This window comes from Choloepus didactylus, chromosome 6, assembly GCF_015220235.1.
Source record: "Choloepus didactylus isolate mChoDid1 chromosome 6, mChoDid1.pri, whole genome shotgun sequence".
NCBI classification, from domain to species: Eukaryota; Metazoa; Chordata; class Mammalia; order Pilosa; family Megalonychidae; genus Choloepus; species Choloepus didactylus.
In genome coordinates, this window is record NC_051312.1 from 4,571,206 (window position 1) to 4,590,362 (window position 19,157).

At 47.7% G+C, this 19,157-nt stretch overlaps 1 protein-coding gene across 1 annotated transcript in view; it reads left to right on the forward strand.

The window, feature by feature from the left end:
- Positions 1–19,157, forward strand: part of SHANK2 (SH3 and multiple ankyrin repeat domains 2) — a 624,412-nt gene that overhangs the window by 131,480 nt on the left and 473,775 nt on the right. The window contains exon 7 of the mRNA XM_037841736.1: positions 18,183–18,334. Within this exon, the coding sequence (XP_037697664.1) occupies positions 18,183–18,334 (152 nt within the window). The remainder of the gene's footprint in view (positions 1–18,182; positions 18,335–19,157) is intronic.

Sequence of the window (19,157 nt, forward strand, 5' to 3'; positions counted from 1 at the left end):
GGGAGCAGGGAGAGTCCATGGCTGGTGGGGGGGACTGAGAGTATGTGTTGGGGGTGGGGGGTGGGGGGGCGGATTGAGAGAACATTCTTGGAGACCTGACGGAAACGACTGGGTCTGAGACCTAGTGTGGACACAGTAGGGGCCTGTCCTCTGGAAGGGCCTGGCCCCCGTCTCTCCTGACCCTACTTCTCGCCCCAAGTTGAGATGACTGCTCCGAGCTCAGGGAGGGCAGGAGCCCTTTCCGTTTGCCCCAGCGAGACACAGCGCCCCTGCCCCGAGCTCTGACAATAAACAAGCCCACAGGTTCCTGAGCCCAAACTCGAGCCTGCCTGGGCACTCCCGGGCTTTCGGCCAGGTCCAGGATCCTGTAGTCGAGTTCCTTGACCTGGATTCTCTCCAGGGCTGAGCCTTTGGCCTTTTTCTGGCTCCTCATCCTGGCCTCTTCCATGACCGTTTCTGGATGATTCCTGGGGACCGGACAGGATCACGGTGCCCGACAGGCAGCAGACGCAGGTGGCGGGAGTCTGCTCTGAGCTGCTCTCATCCCCAAGCCCCCTGAAATTGGCTGCCTCGCCAGAACGCTGGTGTCTCCTTGATTTTAAGTGTTTTGAAAGGACTGTTCTTCCAGAACAGACCCTACATTAACTTTTAAAAACACAAGCAGAGACTGAAGTGTTTTGAAACACAGGTCTGGGCATTCCTCTTAGGCCTGCCTGGACTTAGGAACCGATGTCGTACTTATGTATCGAGTTAGTGATAAAGTTTCCAAAAGTGATTGTTACGAGACGTCCCTTAGCAACTTGGCCCAGTTTTTGCGTGGAAGTGGGCTGGAAGCAGGGATCAGTGCGGAACGTAGCAGGAGTCCATCTGCTGAGTTCTCTAAGAATTCCCATGCCAGCCAACTCGGGGGCATTGACTCAGAAACAGCAGAAGTGGAAAAGCCGTCTTCTCATCACATCCATCTTAAGAGGCTCCCAACAAAGAAAGGACAGGTGTCCCAGGCGGTAAAGGCCGGGGGCAGCAAGGCACGGACCCCAGGGTGGCCCCGTCTGCTCTGGGGTCGAAAACCTCTGCCCTCACAAGTGTAAGTGGCTGCGTTCCACGAGATTCTCCCTTATCTTGCCTAACAACAACGATCAGATTTAATGTATTTTTTAAGGCCAAAAAAATATTATTTACAGCAATCAAGAAGAAGACAGGGTGTAATTAGGGCAGAAAGTTCTGACACGCCCCGCCCCTCCCCACCCAGCGCCCCTTCCCCAACCCCACAGGGGTTGTCTTCCCAAGTCAGGAGAGGAGCAAGCTGAGCAGTTCTCTGCATTTTTCTGTTCTGTCTGGGGGGCAGGGAAAACAGGGCCTGGGGTGATGAATGAAAAGGGAAAAGCACACAAAGGGCTGGACTTCTTGAAAGCAAACTAAATTGTGGGGAATTCCCCCGGGAGGGCTCACCCTGCCGTCCCCTCCTCAAACAATATATGGAGTAAATATTGCGTGTGCTGGTTTGAATGTATTATGTCCCCCAGAAAAGGCCATCTTCTTTGATGTAAACTTGTGTGGGCAGATGTATCGGTGTTGATTAGATTGTAATTCTTTGAGTGTTTCCAAGGAGATGTGCCCCACCCAACTGTGGGTGATGACTCTGATTGGATAATTCCCATGGAGGTGTTGCTCTACCTATTCAGAGTGGGTCTAAATTAAATCACTGGAGCCACATAAATGAGCTGACAAATAGAAGGAACTCAGTGCAGCGCAGCTTTGAGTGACACTTTGAAGTGCAGCTGAGAGTGACATTTTGAAGAGGAGCCACAGCCAAGAGGGACACTTTGAAGAAAGCACAGGAGCTGCAGATGAGAGACAGTTTGAAGACAGCCGTTGAAAGGAGACTCTTGCTCCGGAGAAGCTAAGAGAGGACAAATACCCCAAGTGCAACTAAGAGTGACATTTTGAGGAGCTGCAGCCTAGAGAGGAACGTCCTGGAGAAAGCCATTTTGAAACCAGAACTTTGGAGCAGACGCCAGCCACGTGCCTTCCCAGCTAACAGAGGTTTTCAACATGCCATTGGCCATCCTCCAGTGAAGGTACCCGATAGCTGATGCGTTACCTTGGACACTTTATGGCCTTAATACTGTAACTGTGTAACCAAATAAACCCCCTTCATAAAAGCCAATCCATCTCTGGTGTTTTGCATTCTGGCAGCATTAGCAAACCAGAACACTGAACAAGAATATTTAACCCAGACTCAACTGCGAGAGGCCAGAGCCAGATGTAAAGCTAGATGGACACCGTCGCTGTCTTTTCCATCCAAGACAGCGTGCCACAGACTCACGGACTGCCCCCCACCTGAAACAAACCAACAATAGGAAACCAACAAAATATGTGAAGTGGCAGTTTTCAAGAAGCTGGATGTCAGGCAGTGAAGAATGGTGAGCCTGAGTGGGGGGCGGCAGGGGCTGAGCCCGGAGACAGCCCAGCTCACCACCCTGAGTTTCCAGACTGGTGCAGGGTGGGGGCCAGGCCTCCGAGAGGCCCCGGAGCCCCAAGTTCAACCCAGCTTCTCCCCACGGGATTAAGGGACCTCTCTAAGCTCCCATTTCCTCATCTCCTAATTCGGGTGGTAATACCTATGGGTGAGAAAATTTGAGCATTAAATGAACGAGATTGTGAAGTATTTCAAATGTGGAGCATGCCTCAGACACAGGAGGGTCTCCAGAAGGTTCCTGTCATCACCTGTGTTGTCCAGAAATGCCTGGTGCACAGTAGGAGCTCCACAGATGCTTCTCCTTGGCTTGGAAGAATTTGGGAATTCCCAGAGGGAGAAAGGCAAGGGGTTGGCTCTGACGGGCACCTGGAGGTCATGGGTGGGCTGAACTGGAATTTCCATGTCCCGGGAGGGTCCTGGGTCCCAGGCACCCCGGGATGACGGGTCACCCTGGGTGAAGAGGGCGCTTAGTGGTGGTAGCTACCATTAGATGAGACCCCACTGAGGCTCAACAAGGTGCCAGGTGCTTGCCCAGCCTCGCCTCTCCCTTAACCCCCAGGTCCCTCTTCTCTGGGCGTCATCGTCCATGGAGGAGCCTGATGCTCTGAGAGTTGAGGTTGGTTGCTGAGTCCCAGTGAGGGTGGGGTTAGAGCCTGGGCTCCCTTTGCTGCCAGACTCCGGGGTCCTGTTCTTGCCCCATGGGCTGCCCTGTTTGTCTTGAGAAGGAAGTGGGGCCCCCAGGGGCCTGTCTCCTCTGCCACTGTGCCTGGCTGGGGTCTATGACCTCGGGGGCCTCCAGCCCAGTGGGACGGAGTCTGCATTCTGGAGCACCAGGCCCTCCCAGGTGGGGCCGAGAGCCTGCTCGCCTCCGTTTCCGTGCTCAGTGGCGATGGCAACCTTTGCGTGCTCCCTTCCAGGTTTTGGAAGCTCTGGACTGGGTTTGGTGACTTTCAGGGCCACCCAGCCAGGGGCAGGATCCGGAAGACCAGACTCCCCGCTCCCTGGGCACCAGGCTGGGAGCCATCTCCTTCCAGGCCCAGGAGAGAGAGAGAGATCATTAAGCCCCAGGGATAACCTGCCCATTAAAACCAGCCGGCGTGTTACAGGGCACTGTCTGACGCCTGTTCTGAATGTAACTGTAGAAGTTCCTCGGTTCCTCTCCGGGACACTGGCGTGCCCAGCAGCCTGGCGGGCGGTGCTTTCTCCGGTTTAAATCTCCATCACCAGAGCAGAGCCACTTCCACCCACGTGCTGCCGACTGGCTACACCGGCTCCGGCCAGGGCCTTCCCGCTCCCTCTGGGCCAGTTAGGAGGCTTCCCGGACATTCCGGATCCCTGGGCGCTCAGCACTTGTGACTCTAAGAGAATGGAGTGGGGTTGGCTGCTGCTTACGGAGGTCAGCCCTCTACCTTAGCCCCCCAGTGAATCACTGGCAGGTAACTCCCCAGAAGTAGCAGCACCTGGAGACATTCCAGAGCCCTCCCAGGTGCCAAACTCCAAGGGTCAGAGGCTCAGAAATTACCTTATGCAAATGAACTCAGCTTGAAGACCTCAGAGTAAATAGCTCCCTTTGCCGCCCTGAAAATACCGGGGTGCAGCTGGTTCGTCGGCTACAATCCTTAATAAAAAGAGAACCTATTTTGAAGTGGGAGTTCAAATGGTATATCTGATTATTCCAGAATTTTCTCTATGTACACCCCTGCCGCGGTCCACAGAGGATTACAGGCGGCTCATAAAGGTCCAGATGATGCAGCAAGATGATGCATCAGGCAAAAAAAGGGAGGCCGAGGGAAAAGCAAGGGTGGGGGTGGCCCGGAGGCCGGGGCGAGGGGCACGGGGCAGGCCCAGGTGCCGGGTGGTCTTCCAGAGCCGGGGGTCCACCTGAGAGGGTCTCACAGCAGCCCGCCACTGGGAAGCAAGGTCATAGGGAGGGCCCCGGGCCCCACGTACACCCCGCTTTCTGCTCCTGACGCAAAGAGCAGGCTTTCCAGGGGTCACAGGATGCGAGTCCGCAGCATCTTTACATCCAACCCATTACCCAAAACATGAGCCCTCAGGTTTTTCATTTTTTAATAATAAACATTTTATTTTAGAACAATTTTAAGATTTCCAGAATTATTGTGCAAGTGGTACAGAGGGTTCCTGCTTACCTCCCACAGGATCCCCCGTTGTTAAATTTAGCTTGAACACGCAAGTTGACACATTATGGTGAAGTAAGGTCCACTCTTCACTCTGCTTTCCTCAGGTTTTCCCCAGTGTGTTTCCCCCTCTCTGTCCCAGGATCCCATCCTGGGTCCCACGTGACATTATTTAGTTGTCACATCTCCTTGGGCTCTGAGCACTCAGCTATGGAGCTTTCTCCAACGTTAGCTGCTTTTGACGAACTGGATAGTTCTGAAAAGGACTGGTCAGCGATCTCGTAGAACGTCCTTCAAATGAGATTTGTCTGACAATTTTCTCAGCCTGGGGTCGTGGGTTTGGGGGAGGAAGAGCCCAGAGATGAAGCAGCTTTCTCGGGCTGTCACATCAGGAGCGCCTTCTGTCGATGTGGCTTTCCCCGTTGATGCTGACCTGGCTGAGGTCATGGGTTCGGTTTCTCCGCTGTAAAGCTCCTCCTTCATTCCCCTCCCCAGACTGTACCCGTCGGAAGGAAGTCACTCCGTGCAGCCACACGTGTGGAGCGGAATGTTCTGCTTGCCTCCTCGTGGCACAGAATCTACCTAAATTATTTGAAATTCTTTTCCAAGGAAGATTTGTCCCTTATTTATTTATATCAGTATGGATTGTGGATATTTATTTTATACCTTGAGTTATAATCCACAACTACTTTATATATTTTCGTGCTTAAACTGCTCCAGCTTTGGGCCATTGGGCCTCTTTCATTTGGTTCCAGTGTCCCTTTGATTTACCACAATCAATGTGGGTTTTTGTGTTTGTTTGAGTAGTTTCTTATTTTCTGGCACTTTACAAGATACTCCAGGCTCATCTTGAATACTTCCTATCCCAGTTGTGGAGCCAGCCACTTCTCCAAAGGGCCCTGGTTCCTATTATTGGAGAATGACGGTGTTAGAAACCCAGACATGGGCACAAGGTGTGCTCCTTGCCACTGGCGTGGCCTTGATTCTAGCTTCTCCCAGCTGACAGAGCAAGGAAAGGTGTGCATGCATAGTAACTGGTAAATATATGCATGTCTACAAATATTCCACTATGTAACCATCTGTATCTCTATTAAGCTAAACTTGAGTTCATTCTGATGTCTCCAACTGTGATCAGTTCCCACATGGATCATTCTAGCCTACTTCCTTTGCTTTTGTGTAACCTGATCCTTCAACAGTGAGAAACTGGGCTCCCACCATTTCCAATCTATTTACTTAATTGCTCAATTCGAATACGCAGGTATCGTGGTTTCAGAATTGTTAAACTGTATCCCTGTGGGAAACAACTTTATCAAGTAGAGTTCAGTGCTTATGTGCAGTTCTTTTGCTTTCAGTCTTACAAACTCCACTCATTTCCAAAGTTTTTTAGGTCTGCATGTTTACCCCCCACTCCATTCAGTGAGGTTGTTTCATACATTTTCGTCACATTTTTCATTCCATTCAGGGATCCCCAGCCTCCTAAATGATTTTTGTTAAATGTTGCTACATTAAGGTTCACCCTTTGTGCTATAAAGTTCTATGGGTTTGACAAATATTTAATTGTTGTACTCACCATAGCACTATCACACAACATAGTTTCAGTGCCCTAAAAACTGTCCTGTATCTTCACCTATTTAACTCCCACCCCAACCAGAACCTCTGGAAAGCACTGATCTGCTCACCATTTCCATAGTTTTGCCCTTTCTAGAACATCATATAATTGGAGCCATACAGTTATAGCGTTTTCAGATTGGTTTCTTTCACTTAGGAATATGCGTTTAAGATTCATCCTTACGTTTTCGTGGCTTTATAGCTCATTTAATTTTGTTGCTGAATAATATTCTGTTGTATGGATGTACCTCAGTTTGTTTATCCATTCAGCTCTTAAAGGACATCTTGGTTGTTTCCAGTTTTTGGCAATTAGGAATAAAGCTGCTGTAAACATTTGCATTCAGCTTGGTTATGGGCATAAATTTTCAGATCAGTTAGGTAAAATACCTGGGATTACAACCACTGGACTGTGTGTTGTTCTGGTTTGCTAATGCTGCTGTTATGCAAAATACCAGAAATGGATTGGCTTTTATAAAGGGGGTTTATTTGGTTACACAGTTATACTCTTAAGACCATAAAGTGTCCAAGGTAAGGCATCAACAATCGGGTACCTTCACTGGGGAAAGGCCATTGGCCTCTGGAAAACCTCTGTTAGCTGGGAAGGCACGTGGCTGGCGTCTGCTTGCTCCCAGGTTGCATTTCAAAATAGCATTTTCCAGAACGGCACCATCAGCTTTCAACGGCAGTCTTCAAAATGTCTCTCTAAGCTGCAGCAATGAGCTCCTTCTATCTGAGCTTTTATAGGGCTCCAGTGAACTAATCAAGACTCATGCTGAATGGGCAGGGCCACACCTTCATGGAAAATATCCAATCAAAGGCCTTGTTGATGAGTCACATCTCCATGGAAACACTGAACCAGTAGGTTCCAACCTAATCAACACTAGTACATCAGCCCCCACAAGATCGCAATAAAGAACATGGCATTTTGGGGGACATAATACATCCAAACCAGCACATATGTTAAGACTTTTTTAGTTTTGTCAGAAACTGTCAGACTTTCTTCCAAAGTGTCTCTAACGTTTTCCATTCCCACCAGCAATGAATGAACGTTCCTGTTGCTCCATGTCCTCACCAGCAGTTGATATTGTCAGTATTTTGGACTTTTTCCATTCTGAAAGTTGTGTTGTGGGATCTCATTGTCTTGAGGCTTGAGTTTTGCTCACTCAGATGTCCTGTAAATTCCTGCAATAGTGGGTCCCATTTGTCTGTTGCTAACCACATTGGTATGGTTGTCAAGTGTTTTGTTGCCCAAGGCAATAGTTCTAAGAGAATCAGATTGGCCCATAGAGCTTCTGCCCTTCTTTCAACTCATGTTATCATCTTATTATTTTTTTTTTATGATAGTTATCCTTGTGAGTGTGAAATAGTATCTCATTACAGTTTTACTCTCATTGCTCTGATGGCTAATGATGTTGATCATCTTTTCATGTTCTTGTTGGTTATTTGCATAACTTCAGAACAGCATTTCCTCAAATCTTCTGCCCATTTCAATTGAGTTATTTGTCTTTTTGTTGTTGAGTATTAAGAGCTCTTTATATATTCTAGATACAAGTCCCTTATTCGATATGTAAGTTGCAAATATTGGCCTCCTATTCTCTGGGTTGTCCTTTTACTTTCGTTACGGTGTCCTCTGATGCACAGAAATCTTTACTTTTGATGAGGTCCTGTTCATCCATCGTTTCTTTGCTTGCTCTGCTTGTCCTTTGGTTCCGGTTGTCTCTGCAGACTAGCAGCACCAGCTTGTGTAGGGAAAGTGGGCCTTCCTCAGAGCTCCTCTCTTATAATGGGTTGCAGGGATCACTGTGTTGTTTGGGTACAAGAACCAGATGTCACAGGTTGTAGGGGGAGCTGGAACTGGCCAGTGGACGTTCATCCTGCCCCTGAGAACCTTTAACTTCAAGGGATGCCTGTTGCACTGACTGAGTTGGCCATTCTTTGTGGCTGCAGCGTGGCACTGCCTCCCCATCTCTCTGGAAGCTCCTCTGTCGTGGGCAGTTGACTCATCCTTTCCCACCCACAGTCCACCTCTTGGAGCCTGCCCTCCTTGAGTTTGCTCTTGGGAACACAAAAGTCAAGAGTGCTCGCCTGAGCCTTCCCCCCAACTCGGTTGATGATGGGGTCCTTTAACCTATGCCTCTCATGCTCTTTCTCAGTGGGAACCACAGTCCCCCAGAACCCTCTGAGAGCAGGGACCATCTGCTCTTGAGTTGTGTGATTTTGAAGCAATTCCTCTGTGCTCTTGCCTCTGGAGGCCCATTTGAATGGCGTCACTCTGCCAGAGGAAACAGCCCACACCAGGCACGATTGTGCACTCTGCTGCTGGAAGCTGAGCCCATGTGGCTCCACCAAGGCCTGTTCTGACAATTCTTCATAAAATTAGCAAACCTCCTTTGGGCAGCAGGAATTTTTTTTTTTTTTTTGTATTTACCTTTTTTTTAAAAAAAATTTAGCTTTATTGAGATATATTCACATACCATGCTATCATCCATGGTGTACAATCAGCTGTTCACAGTACCATCGTATAGTTGTGCATTCATCACCCCAATCCATTTTTGAACATTTTCCTTACACCAGAAAGAATCAGAATCAGAATAAAAAATAAAAAAGAGCACCCAAATCATCCTCCCCATCCCACCCTAGTTTTCATTTAGTTTTTGTCCCCATTTTTCTACTCATCCATCCATACACTGGATAAAGGGAGTGTGATCCACAAGGTTTTCACAATCACACTGTCACCCCTTGTAAGCTACGTTGTTACACAGTCATCTTCAAGAGTCAAGGCTACTGGGTTGGAGTTTGCTAATTTTAGGTATTTACTTCTAGCTATTTCAATCCATTAAAACCTAAAAAGGGTTATCTATACAGTATATAAGAATGTCCACCAGAGTGACCTCTTGACTCCATTTGAAATCTCTCAGCCACTGAAATTTTATTTTGTTTCGTTTCACATTCCCCTTTTGGTAAAGAAGATGTTTTCAGTCCCACAATGTCCAGATTCATCCTCAGGAATCATATCCTGTGTGGCCAGGGAGATTTTCACCTCTGGGAGTCAGATCCCATGTAGAGGGGAGGGCAGTGAGTTCACCTGCCAAAGTGGGTTAGCTAGAGAGAGAGGGCCACATCTGAGCAACAAAGAGGCACTCAGGGGGAGACTCTCAGGCACAATTATAAGCAGGTTTAGCCTCTCCTTCGCAGTAACAAGCTCCATAAGGGCAAGCCCCAAGATAAAGGGCTTGACACACCAAACTGCCAGTCCTCAATGTTTGTGAGAACATCAGCATCAGTCCAGGTGAGGAAGTCCAATGCCTCCACATCCTCCCCCAGCTCCTCAGGGGAGCCCTGTGTATATATTTTTATTCTCTGCCCAAATTACTTTGGGATGTGTCGCTATTTCACTCTAACCTATACAAACCTACCAAATATCACTTCCTATTCAGAGTTCTATGTAATTATGGGGTAACAGGAATTTTTATCTGTAATGGGAGACCCCTGTTCCTTCTCTCAAACTCTTCTCTTCATTCTGCCTCAATCCATTTTGTTACCTTATTGTCAAAGATTTCCTTGCAGAAAAGTGATTTGTGCCTGTTTCTTTGTGTCAACTCTGATCACAAATCCATGTTGCCAGAACACATTTGGGACCATATCTTCTCCAGCACACCTGGTAGCCGAAGCCAAAGTCAGGGAGGCAGGAGGAGGGGGACTGTGTTTGTTCCATGCATGACAAAGAGGGGCAGGTGTGAGCGTGTTCAGCCAGGGGTCTTGATCAGTATCCCTGTGGGGAGAAATGCAAAGAGGTTTCCCCCGGCCCATGGGCTAGTGTGGACCCCTTAGTGCTGCTGATGGTTTTGGGAAAAGCCACCATCACCCTCCTTACTTGCTGAACGGAGTCGAAGGCCCATGGGGTGTTTGGACGAGTCTTCTATGGGATTCTTCCTGAGAAAACGTTGGCAGCATAAAGGGCTATGACTATGTATGGAAATCTCATTTTCTTTTGTGGTTAGGGGACGTGGCATTAATCACATATTCTAGTCGATAGGGAGTCCCTACTTTAACATAATGGAGAATTTTGTGATTGCACACAATTAACTGATAATGAAACATTAACACCGAAATACTGAATGCAGATTAAAGTTGGTGCTCTTCAAGCATCTGAACAGGAGTGGTCGGTTCTGAATAGCGATGCCTAGGCACGCTGCCTCCCCCCCAATTGTCTGTGATAATGTGCAATAAGGGGCTTCCTCTCTGCGGGCTGAGAGGGGGCACCGTAGGGGTCACGTTTGCCCATGGGGTTCTCATGGTCACAGAACCATATGTGTTCTCGTCAACATATATGACAAGTGGGATGCTTATAGTGGAGAAGTGTCAGTTATCAGTCTGCTGAGTGTGCACTTTCCAATTAAGAGAGAACTTCAAAGTCACAAGATGGTTGGGCTCTCCTTCTCTGTCCTTTTATTTTATGGAGAAGGCACAGATGATCCATTGGGGGTATGGGCTGAAAACACTAAAACATTTTATCTTTCCCTTTAAAACTATTTATCTGTGTACATTTTATAATTTAATATATTGGCATAGATAATTTTTTTCATTAAAAAATTTTTTTATTAAGATATGATGTACATGCAATTAAATGCAATTGGTGTGTTTTTTTCACAGCTGTTTTGAGATATGTTTCAGAAACCATAGATTTTGCCCATTTAAAATGTGCAATTTGTTGGTTTTTAGGGTATTCACAGAATTGTGTAACTGTCACCAGTATATGAGTTTACAACATTTTCAACCCCCAGAAAAAGGCTCCATTAACAGTCAATCCCCTTTTCCCCACCACCCACCCATAGGCCCAGACAACTGCTGATTTACTTCCTGTTGTGGATCGGCCTATTCTGTACATTTCACATAAGCAGATTTGTGCATCTTGTGGCCTTTTGTGACCGGCTTCTTTCACTAAGCGTGTTATCTTCCAGGTTCATCCGTGTTGTCTCAGGCATCAGGACTTCATTTCTTTTTATTGCTGAATAGTATCTATAGTATGGTTACACCTTTCATCATTTGATAGACATTTGGGTTGTTTCCACTTTTTGGCAATCATGAACAATGCTGTATGGACATCCATATACAAGTCTTTGTGTGGACATGTGTTTTCATTCCTCTTGGGTTTGTACCTGGAAGTGGAACTTTTGGGTCACATGGAAAGTCTATGTTCAGCATTTTGAAGAACTTCCAGATTGTTTTCCAAAGACTCTGCACCAGTTTACATTCCTACCAGCAGTGTATGTGGGTTCCAGATTCTCTACATTCTCTCCAGCGCTTATTGTCTTTTTTGAGAATAGCCATCCTAGTGGTATTTCATTTTGGTTTTATGTGTATTTTCCTAATGACTAATAATATACAATGGCTTTTCATGTGCTTTTGGATCATTTATATTTCTTTGGAAAAAGGTGTTTTCAGATCCTTTGCCCATATGTAACTTTGGTTATTTGTCTTTTTTTATTGTTTAATTTTGTCATTTGTCTTTCATTGCTGAGTTGTAATCAATTGTTCTTTATACAGGATACAAGTCCTATATCAGGTATACAATTTGCAAATAGTTTCTCCATTTTTCTGAGTTGTCCATTTTCTTTCTTAATGCTGTCTTTTGATCTACAGAAGTTTTTAATTCTGATGAAGTCCAGTTTATTTTTTCTTTGGTTACTTGTGCCTTTGGTGTCCTTTCTAATTATCACATCTAATAATCTGTTGCCAAACCCAAGGTCACAAATATTTACTCCTATGAGTTTTATAGTTTTAGCTCTTACATGTAGTTCTGTGATCCATTTTGAGTTACTTTTTTATATGGTGTGAGGTAGGGGTCGAAATTCATTCTTTGGCATATGGAGATCCAGTTGTCCCAGCACAGGCTGCTACTTTCCCCAGGAGCATGTATAGTTTGCAAATAAAGAAATCAACCCACCTGAGATACGTGCCACCATTTTTCTTTTTGTTGGTTTCTTTGTGGATCATATCTGCCCGGAGTAGGGAGAGCAGTGTTTGTTGAGTGCATCCCACACTTGATGCACGGAAGTCACCTGGAATGTGGCTAAACTGCAGATTCTGATTCTTAGAAACCAGAGATTCTACTTCCAGGTAATGCCAGTGCTGCTGGCCCATGAGATGCATTTGCAGAAATAAGGGTCAAGAGCAGTGGTTCTCAAACTCGGCTGCGCATTCAAGCCACGTGGGGAACTTTTCGTATTCCCCCATGCTCAGGTCACACTCCACGTCAATTAAATTGAAATCTGGCTGTGGGACCCTAGTGATTTCACTGTGCAGTCAAATTTGTGAACCAGTGTCTCTAGCAAAACGTGCTCCTGGTACCGCCAGTATCACTTGGGAGTGTGTAGGCAATGCAGATTCTTGGGCCACTCAAGCTTATTGAACCAACAGTGCCTAGTGCTGGCATTGGGGCCCAGAATTATTTGTATTAACCAGCTCTTCATGTGGTTCTCAGGCATGCTAAAGTTTGAGAAAGTTTGGGAAATGAGAAAGGAATCTCAGAATCCCACATTTCCTTTCTCTGACCCTTGGGAATTCTGAGGTCTGGTCAAGGTCACTGAATTTGTTCCAAGAATTGTAAACATAACACACCTTTGCACTGCAGGTAGAATTCTAGCTGTCAAGGCCATGGTGTTGGGGACATGTCAGGTTTCTGTTGACTTGGAGAAGACAAAGGTAGGTGGTCAGGGTGGAAGGCCAGCCCCCTTCTCTGGTTTTGCTTGTGGAAGCTTAGTGATCTCCCCATCTTGTGGATGTTTAGAATATTCTGGCAGAGGCGTTTCTCCCTCGAGATTTAGCAGCCACAGGCACAATAGGCTTTTTCTGAAACTTCTGGTCAGGGAGGTTTGCTGGGTCAGTGCATTTGGGTTGGCAAAATTTCTCTCCGACTTAGGGATATGTCATGTCATATTTTTATAAAATGGGTTGTATTAGGAAGGTGATAAAGGTAAAAGCCTGATTCCACTGTCATCGTGTCCTGTGTCTGGTGGTGAATGTATTTCCCTCTTAAGCTGGGCGATGATTCTTATCTGGAGCCTCACCGTGGATCACAAGGACAGCAGCTGGCAGGAGCGTCTTCATTTCAAGGAGCTTTCAAGGCCAGGACCTCTCCTGCTCCCTCACCTGGGTGGACGGGGGGATCTTTGCAGTACGTGTGGGGAGCCCAGGCCCTGTGGGGCTCAAGGCTTGTGTCCAGGCAACACAGCTGAGTCCAGGCTGAGTCACAGGCTCCAAACCCAATGCCCAGGATTTCCTACTTCTGAGCCATTTTGCATCAGGAATATGAGACATGGGAAGAGGATGCCTGTAATTAGAAAGGGTTCAATAGTAGGATGTTCGACCTGAAAAGCAATTCTTTACTAAGACAAACTGAGTGTGGTTTGTGCCCCCTCTTTCAAATTTGAGCACACAAATTAATCTTCAGTTCATTTGAGCTGTCTGTGTGCCTGTGTGCATCTTTACCTATCCATCCACCCATCCATCAGTCCACCCACCTGTCAGTCCATCCACCCACCCATCTGCTTACCCACCTACCCATCAGTCCACCCACCCACCACCCATCTACTCATCCACCCACCTGTTCACCTACCTCCCATCTGCTCAGCCACCCACCCACCCTCACTCCACCCACACCTGCCCACACAGCTGCTCACCCACCCACCCATCCACCCACTCGCCCACTTTGAGACAATGAATCTCAAGGGAGGAATCACTCATTGTTCTAGTTTGCTAATGCTGCCAGAATGCAAAACACCAGAGATGGATTGGCTTTTATAAAAGGGGGTTTATTTGGTTACACAGTTACAGTCTTAAGGCCATAAAGTGTCTAAGGTAACACATCAGCAATCGGGTACCTCCACTGGAGGATGGCCAATGGTGTCCAGGAAACCTCTGTTAGCTGGGAAGGCACATGGCTGGCGTCTGCTCCAAAGTTCTGGTTTCAAAATGGCTTTCTCCCAGGACGTTCCTCTTTAGGCTGCAGTTCCTCAAAATGTCAATCTTAGTTGCACTTGGGGTATTTGTCCTCTCTTAGTTTTTCCAGAGCAAAAGTCTGCGTTCAACGGCCATCTTCAGTCTCTCATCTGCAGCTCCTGTGCTTTCTTCAAAGTGTCCCTCTTGGCTGTAGCTCCTTTTCAAAACATCACTCACAGCTGCAGCTGCACTGAGTTCCTTCTGTTTGTCAGCTCATTTATATGGCTCCACTGATCAGGGCTCACCCTGAATGGGTGGGGCCACGCCTCCATGGAAGTAGCTCATCAGAGTCATCACCCTCAGTTGGGTGGGGTGCATTTCCATGCAAACAACCTAATCCAAACATTCCAACTTAATCCCCACTAATATGTCTGCCCCACAAGATTGCATCAAAGAACATGGCTTTTTCTGGGGGACATAATACATTCAAACTGGCACATTCACCTAACTGGATTTCACAGCCCATCATCATTGTTCAGCAGTTAGATGCACGCGCACACACACGCACACATAGGCACAGTCACATGCCAACTTGCAGCCCCACTGTGCGTGCTGTTCTGTGCCTGCTGTTCTTTCACCTGACGTCTCGAGGGCTGTGTCACATCCCAGCATCTGGACAGAGTGGGAGGGATTTTTCTTGTGCTCCCCTAATGTGCAACCACACACCTCCCACTTTTCACACCTGAGAACCTTCCTGTCAGTAGCAGTGGTGGTTTGGAGCTGTATGTACTCCAAAAATACATGTTCTCAAAGTTAGTCCATTCCTTTGGGTGTGGACCCATCGCAAGTAGGACCTTTTGATGAGGTCACCTCAGTTAAGATGTGGCCCATCAGGATAGGTGTTAATCCTATTACTGGAGTCCTTGATAAGCAGAGTGAAGTTGAGACAGAGAGAGAGAAAGCCACAGGAAGCAGGAAGCTGAAGGCAACAGAACGTAGAAGAGAAGGGCGAGACCAGCAGAAGCTGCTGTGTGCTTTGCCACATGGCAGACGAGCCAAGGATCTCTGGCAGCTGGTCTTTGGGAAGATAGCATCGCCTTGAAGATGCTTTCCACTTGATTTAGACATTCTCACAGCCTCAAACTGTAAGCAAATAAATGTAATAAATTATTAAACACCAGCCCATTTCATAGTATCTGCTTTGAGCAGCCTAGGGAATGAAATCAGTAGCTTTGGAAGCGAATTATGGTTATTCCCTAGAGCCAAAGACTAATGGTAATTTCTGGAGTGGAGGGATGCATGCCTTCAAGTCCTCCAGCCCCACCCAGGTATTACAGAAAGGCCTGCTCTCATCCCAGCCATCCAAGTTGAGGATTAAGGTTATATTTGCTGATTTTCCCAATTTATTTTAAAACCAAAGAAATTCCTAAATGCCCAAACTGAGGAATACATACACAGAGTTATGGTGACAAGTTATTGCAGTTCTCATACTTGCTGTGGGAGGGGTCAAAGATTGATTGATTGTGCGATCCCGTATGGCAACAGATTTATAGTCCATTGACAGACGTCTTCTTGGGGTGGTCCTGTCAATCCCTCAAGCAGGCATTCCCTTTGTGGATGTGCCGTCAAAGCCAGGAGGCTCTCCTGCCTCCGTCAGGGTGGGTCCTGGCTGGCGGGACCTTGTGGGGTGGGTTCCAGGTAAGTCCAGAACATCATTCGAGGAGGGCTTCTGAAACCCTGCAGAAAGCGGCCACAGTCATTAGAAGGTTCTTAGTGTTGTTGAAGAGCTGGAAGTTCCCATCCTGGACATCAGACACACAGCCGTGTTCTGCTGGTGTGGTTCTCTCCCCACGTATTTATCCAGTGGTGCTTACGTGCCGCCCACAGTGCAGTAGAGGTGGCTCGGCGGAAGGGGTCTGCAATTTGGAGTCAGAAGTCATGATTCAAGCTGTGGTTCTGGTTTTACTGGTTGCCACACTCTCAGAGACATGATTGGCGTTATAAAATGGTACAAGCTGAAATTGTCGGCTACAAAAATAGTATAGTCTAAGCAAAAAAAAAAGAAATCTTCTTTGGCTTGCTCAACGTTTGCTTTGACCTTGTGCAGCCTGTCAAATAAAAAAGAAAAGTCCTAACTGTTTCGAAGGCCAACCTTGTCCTAAGTGAGCATCACGCTCTGCTATTTGGACACAAGGAACCGAGTTCCTTAAGTTGCTGCAAGGGACTCGGCTTCCGAACACAGGTGCTGGTGGCCGTCTCCATGGATCACGTCCTGCTGTGTTCTGCAGTCCCTCCCCTCATCCGCTCCCCACCCATGGGGGTCCTTCTGCCCCAGGGTGCCTCTGGGTGCTTGCGCCTCGATGAGGAAGGCGCTGGGAGTGAGGCTGCTGAGGGCTGACCAGGAAGGAGCCCAGGGCACTCTGTCCTCTGGTCCAGCTCTCTGTGCTCCAAGCTCACCCTGATTCCCAGACACCCCACTCAGCGTCAGGCCCTCCTTGCTTTGTTGTACCACAGTCCTGGGGTTGTCCAGGAAAACTCTGCATAAGAGCCTCCTTGGGGCTGTACAACAGAGCCTCACGCCAGGGGGTACGCGAGAGCACGGTCTGAAACCAGGGAAAACAGGAAGCTGGAGAGTGTATGAGTGACATGGATCACAGATGCACTTGTAGCTGCGCACTAGTTACAAGTTGCTGCTTGTGACAAACACCACACCCTGGGTTAGCTTAAACCACGAGACTTTATTGGCTCACGGTTTTACAGGCTCAGAAGTCCCAGACCAGAGTGTCAGCAAGGCCACACTTTCTTTTAGGAGTCGGTAGCCTTCACTTGCGTCTCTGCCTCCGTCTTGTGGAAATGTCCTCCGTGTCCTCCTGTGACGTTCTCTTTAGGAGGTCTCCAGTGAGACAGATGAAAGCCTTCCCTGCTTCGGCTGGGCCATACCTAGGTGTGTCCTTAGAAGACCCTTTTCACAAAGGACACACCTTAACTGAAGATCTGTCTTCAAAGGGTCCTATTTACATGGATTCACGCCCACAGGAACCAGGATTAAGATCGAGAACGTGTCTTTTGGGGGACAAGAGCCAGTCTACACAAGTGGATTAGGCCTTCGCAGCTCAACCCAGAAACTCAAGTTACAGAGCCATTCTTACAGTATTATAATTGTGTGAGTTTAAAAAGCACTCCAACCATGCTAATTTGTGGATAAATTAATGTAGTTATTAAAAATAGACGGCTGGGAGTCTTTCATCTAAATTCATGATGAAGTTGTGTCTTCTGGGGATGGGGGATAATGTGACTGAGATGGGTGTTCAGGAGGGAATCCAACCTCTTGTAAAGTGCCCCAGTTATTTTCTTATCATCATGGACTTGAAGACAGTATGACCAAATATTAACTGTTAGCATTTCTGGGTCATAAGAACTAGCGTGTTCTCATATTATTCTTTGCACTTTTCTATAATGGAAACATCTCTCAAATCGACTACAACAAAATAATGCACCTTGCCTGACAGTGGTGATATGGGGCATGTAAAGAAGACGGAGAGTGAAAAGGAAGATGTATTGTATCAAATACCCAACATTCTCAGCCACAGCCAGCCACGGACTTGTCCACTGCCCAGGAGGAGGCTTCTCAGCTTGTTTCCCTTCAAAGATCCTTCCAGGATCTGAGCTCCCACCTCCCCTGTGTGCTGACCACTCCTAGTATAAAAGCAGCACCCAGGTGGCCGTGCAGAGTTTTGCATGCTGATTGCAGAGGGAGCAGGCTGGAGCTTCTCGGACTTGTAGCCTACAAAGCTAAAATGTTGAAACCCTGCCTCTGCCAACATTTTGGTTCACAAGTGACCCCAGGCGTCACGGACTTCTTGACTGCGGGGCTCACTTGGGGGTGGGAGCCATCAGCTCTGGGGCATAAGTTCTTCAAGCTCATTTTCAGAAGTCTGAATTTTGCTAAGTGACTGATGAGACTCGGTGGCTTTCTCCAAGCGTTGGTTCTAAAATGTGTGTTTGGGGTCCTTTAGAGACACCCCTGACCTTAGCAGTGCAGCTGGATGACCCCGTGGAGCTGATCAAAGCCCTCAAAAATGGCGGTGCACATCTGGACTTCCGTGCCAAAGATGGGATGACGGCCCTGCACAAAGCCGCCCGCGCGAGGAACCAGTTTGCCCTGAAGGTAAATCCCAGAGTCTGGTTTTAACACTGGTGACCACCCTCCCGGCCCGAATCCAATCGCCTGCCCCTAACCCCCATCCCCACCCCCACAATGGCCATGCTTGAGTTTTGTAAAATGTGTTCTGACTCAAGCTTGTCAGGGCTTTCCTGTCTTTCCTATCCTCTCTCCTTGGTTGTGTTGTTTTTAGAATTTGCTGTTCACAAAAGTCCTCTTTCTCCTGTCATGTTAGTCAAAGGGCTTGTCTTTTCATCCAGTGAGAGGAGCGCTGAAACCCAACCCCATCCATTGAAGGATGCTGCCAATCCAGCCTGCAGGGGACTGGGCCAGCCTTGCTGCTGCCTCTGGGTTTTTGGAAGCCAGTGCCAGGGTGTAGATTCTGTGCTTCATCTTCCTGACACTGCTCTTTGTGTCTTCCTTATCTGCCCTAACACTGATCTTCTGAAGCATCTGGATAGAAGGGTGGCTGTCCTAGGCCTTTCTTCACTACGGCTCTAGTAAGGAGGGAGAGAGGATACACTGGTGCACAGATTTCCGAACTTCATTCCAGTCGCACTTTCTTGGAAATCTACAACACTGGCGAGGTCTGCCACCCCCAGAAGGCAGGCGAAGGAAACTTGGTACTGTGCATTTAGGGTGCACAGTGCTGTGTCCCTCTTCTGCAAATGGCAGCCTTCTCTTTATTGGGTTCCAAAGCTGCACCACCGGTACAGTGTGGACTATGGCTCCCAAAGTCCCGCAGAATGCACAGGCCCCCGTCTGAAGAACATCTGCTTCCTCATCTCTCGGGGATAAGCCCATCCAGTGAGGCCTGGAGACACCGTTT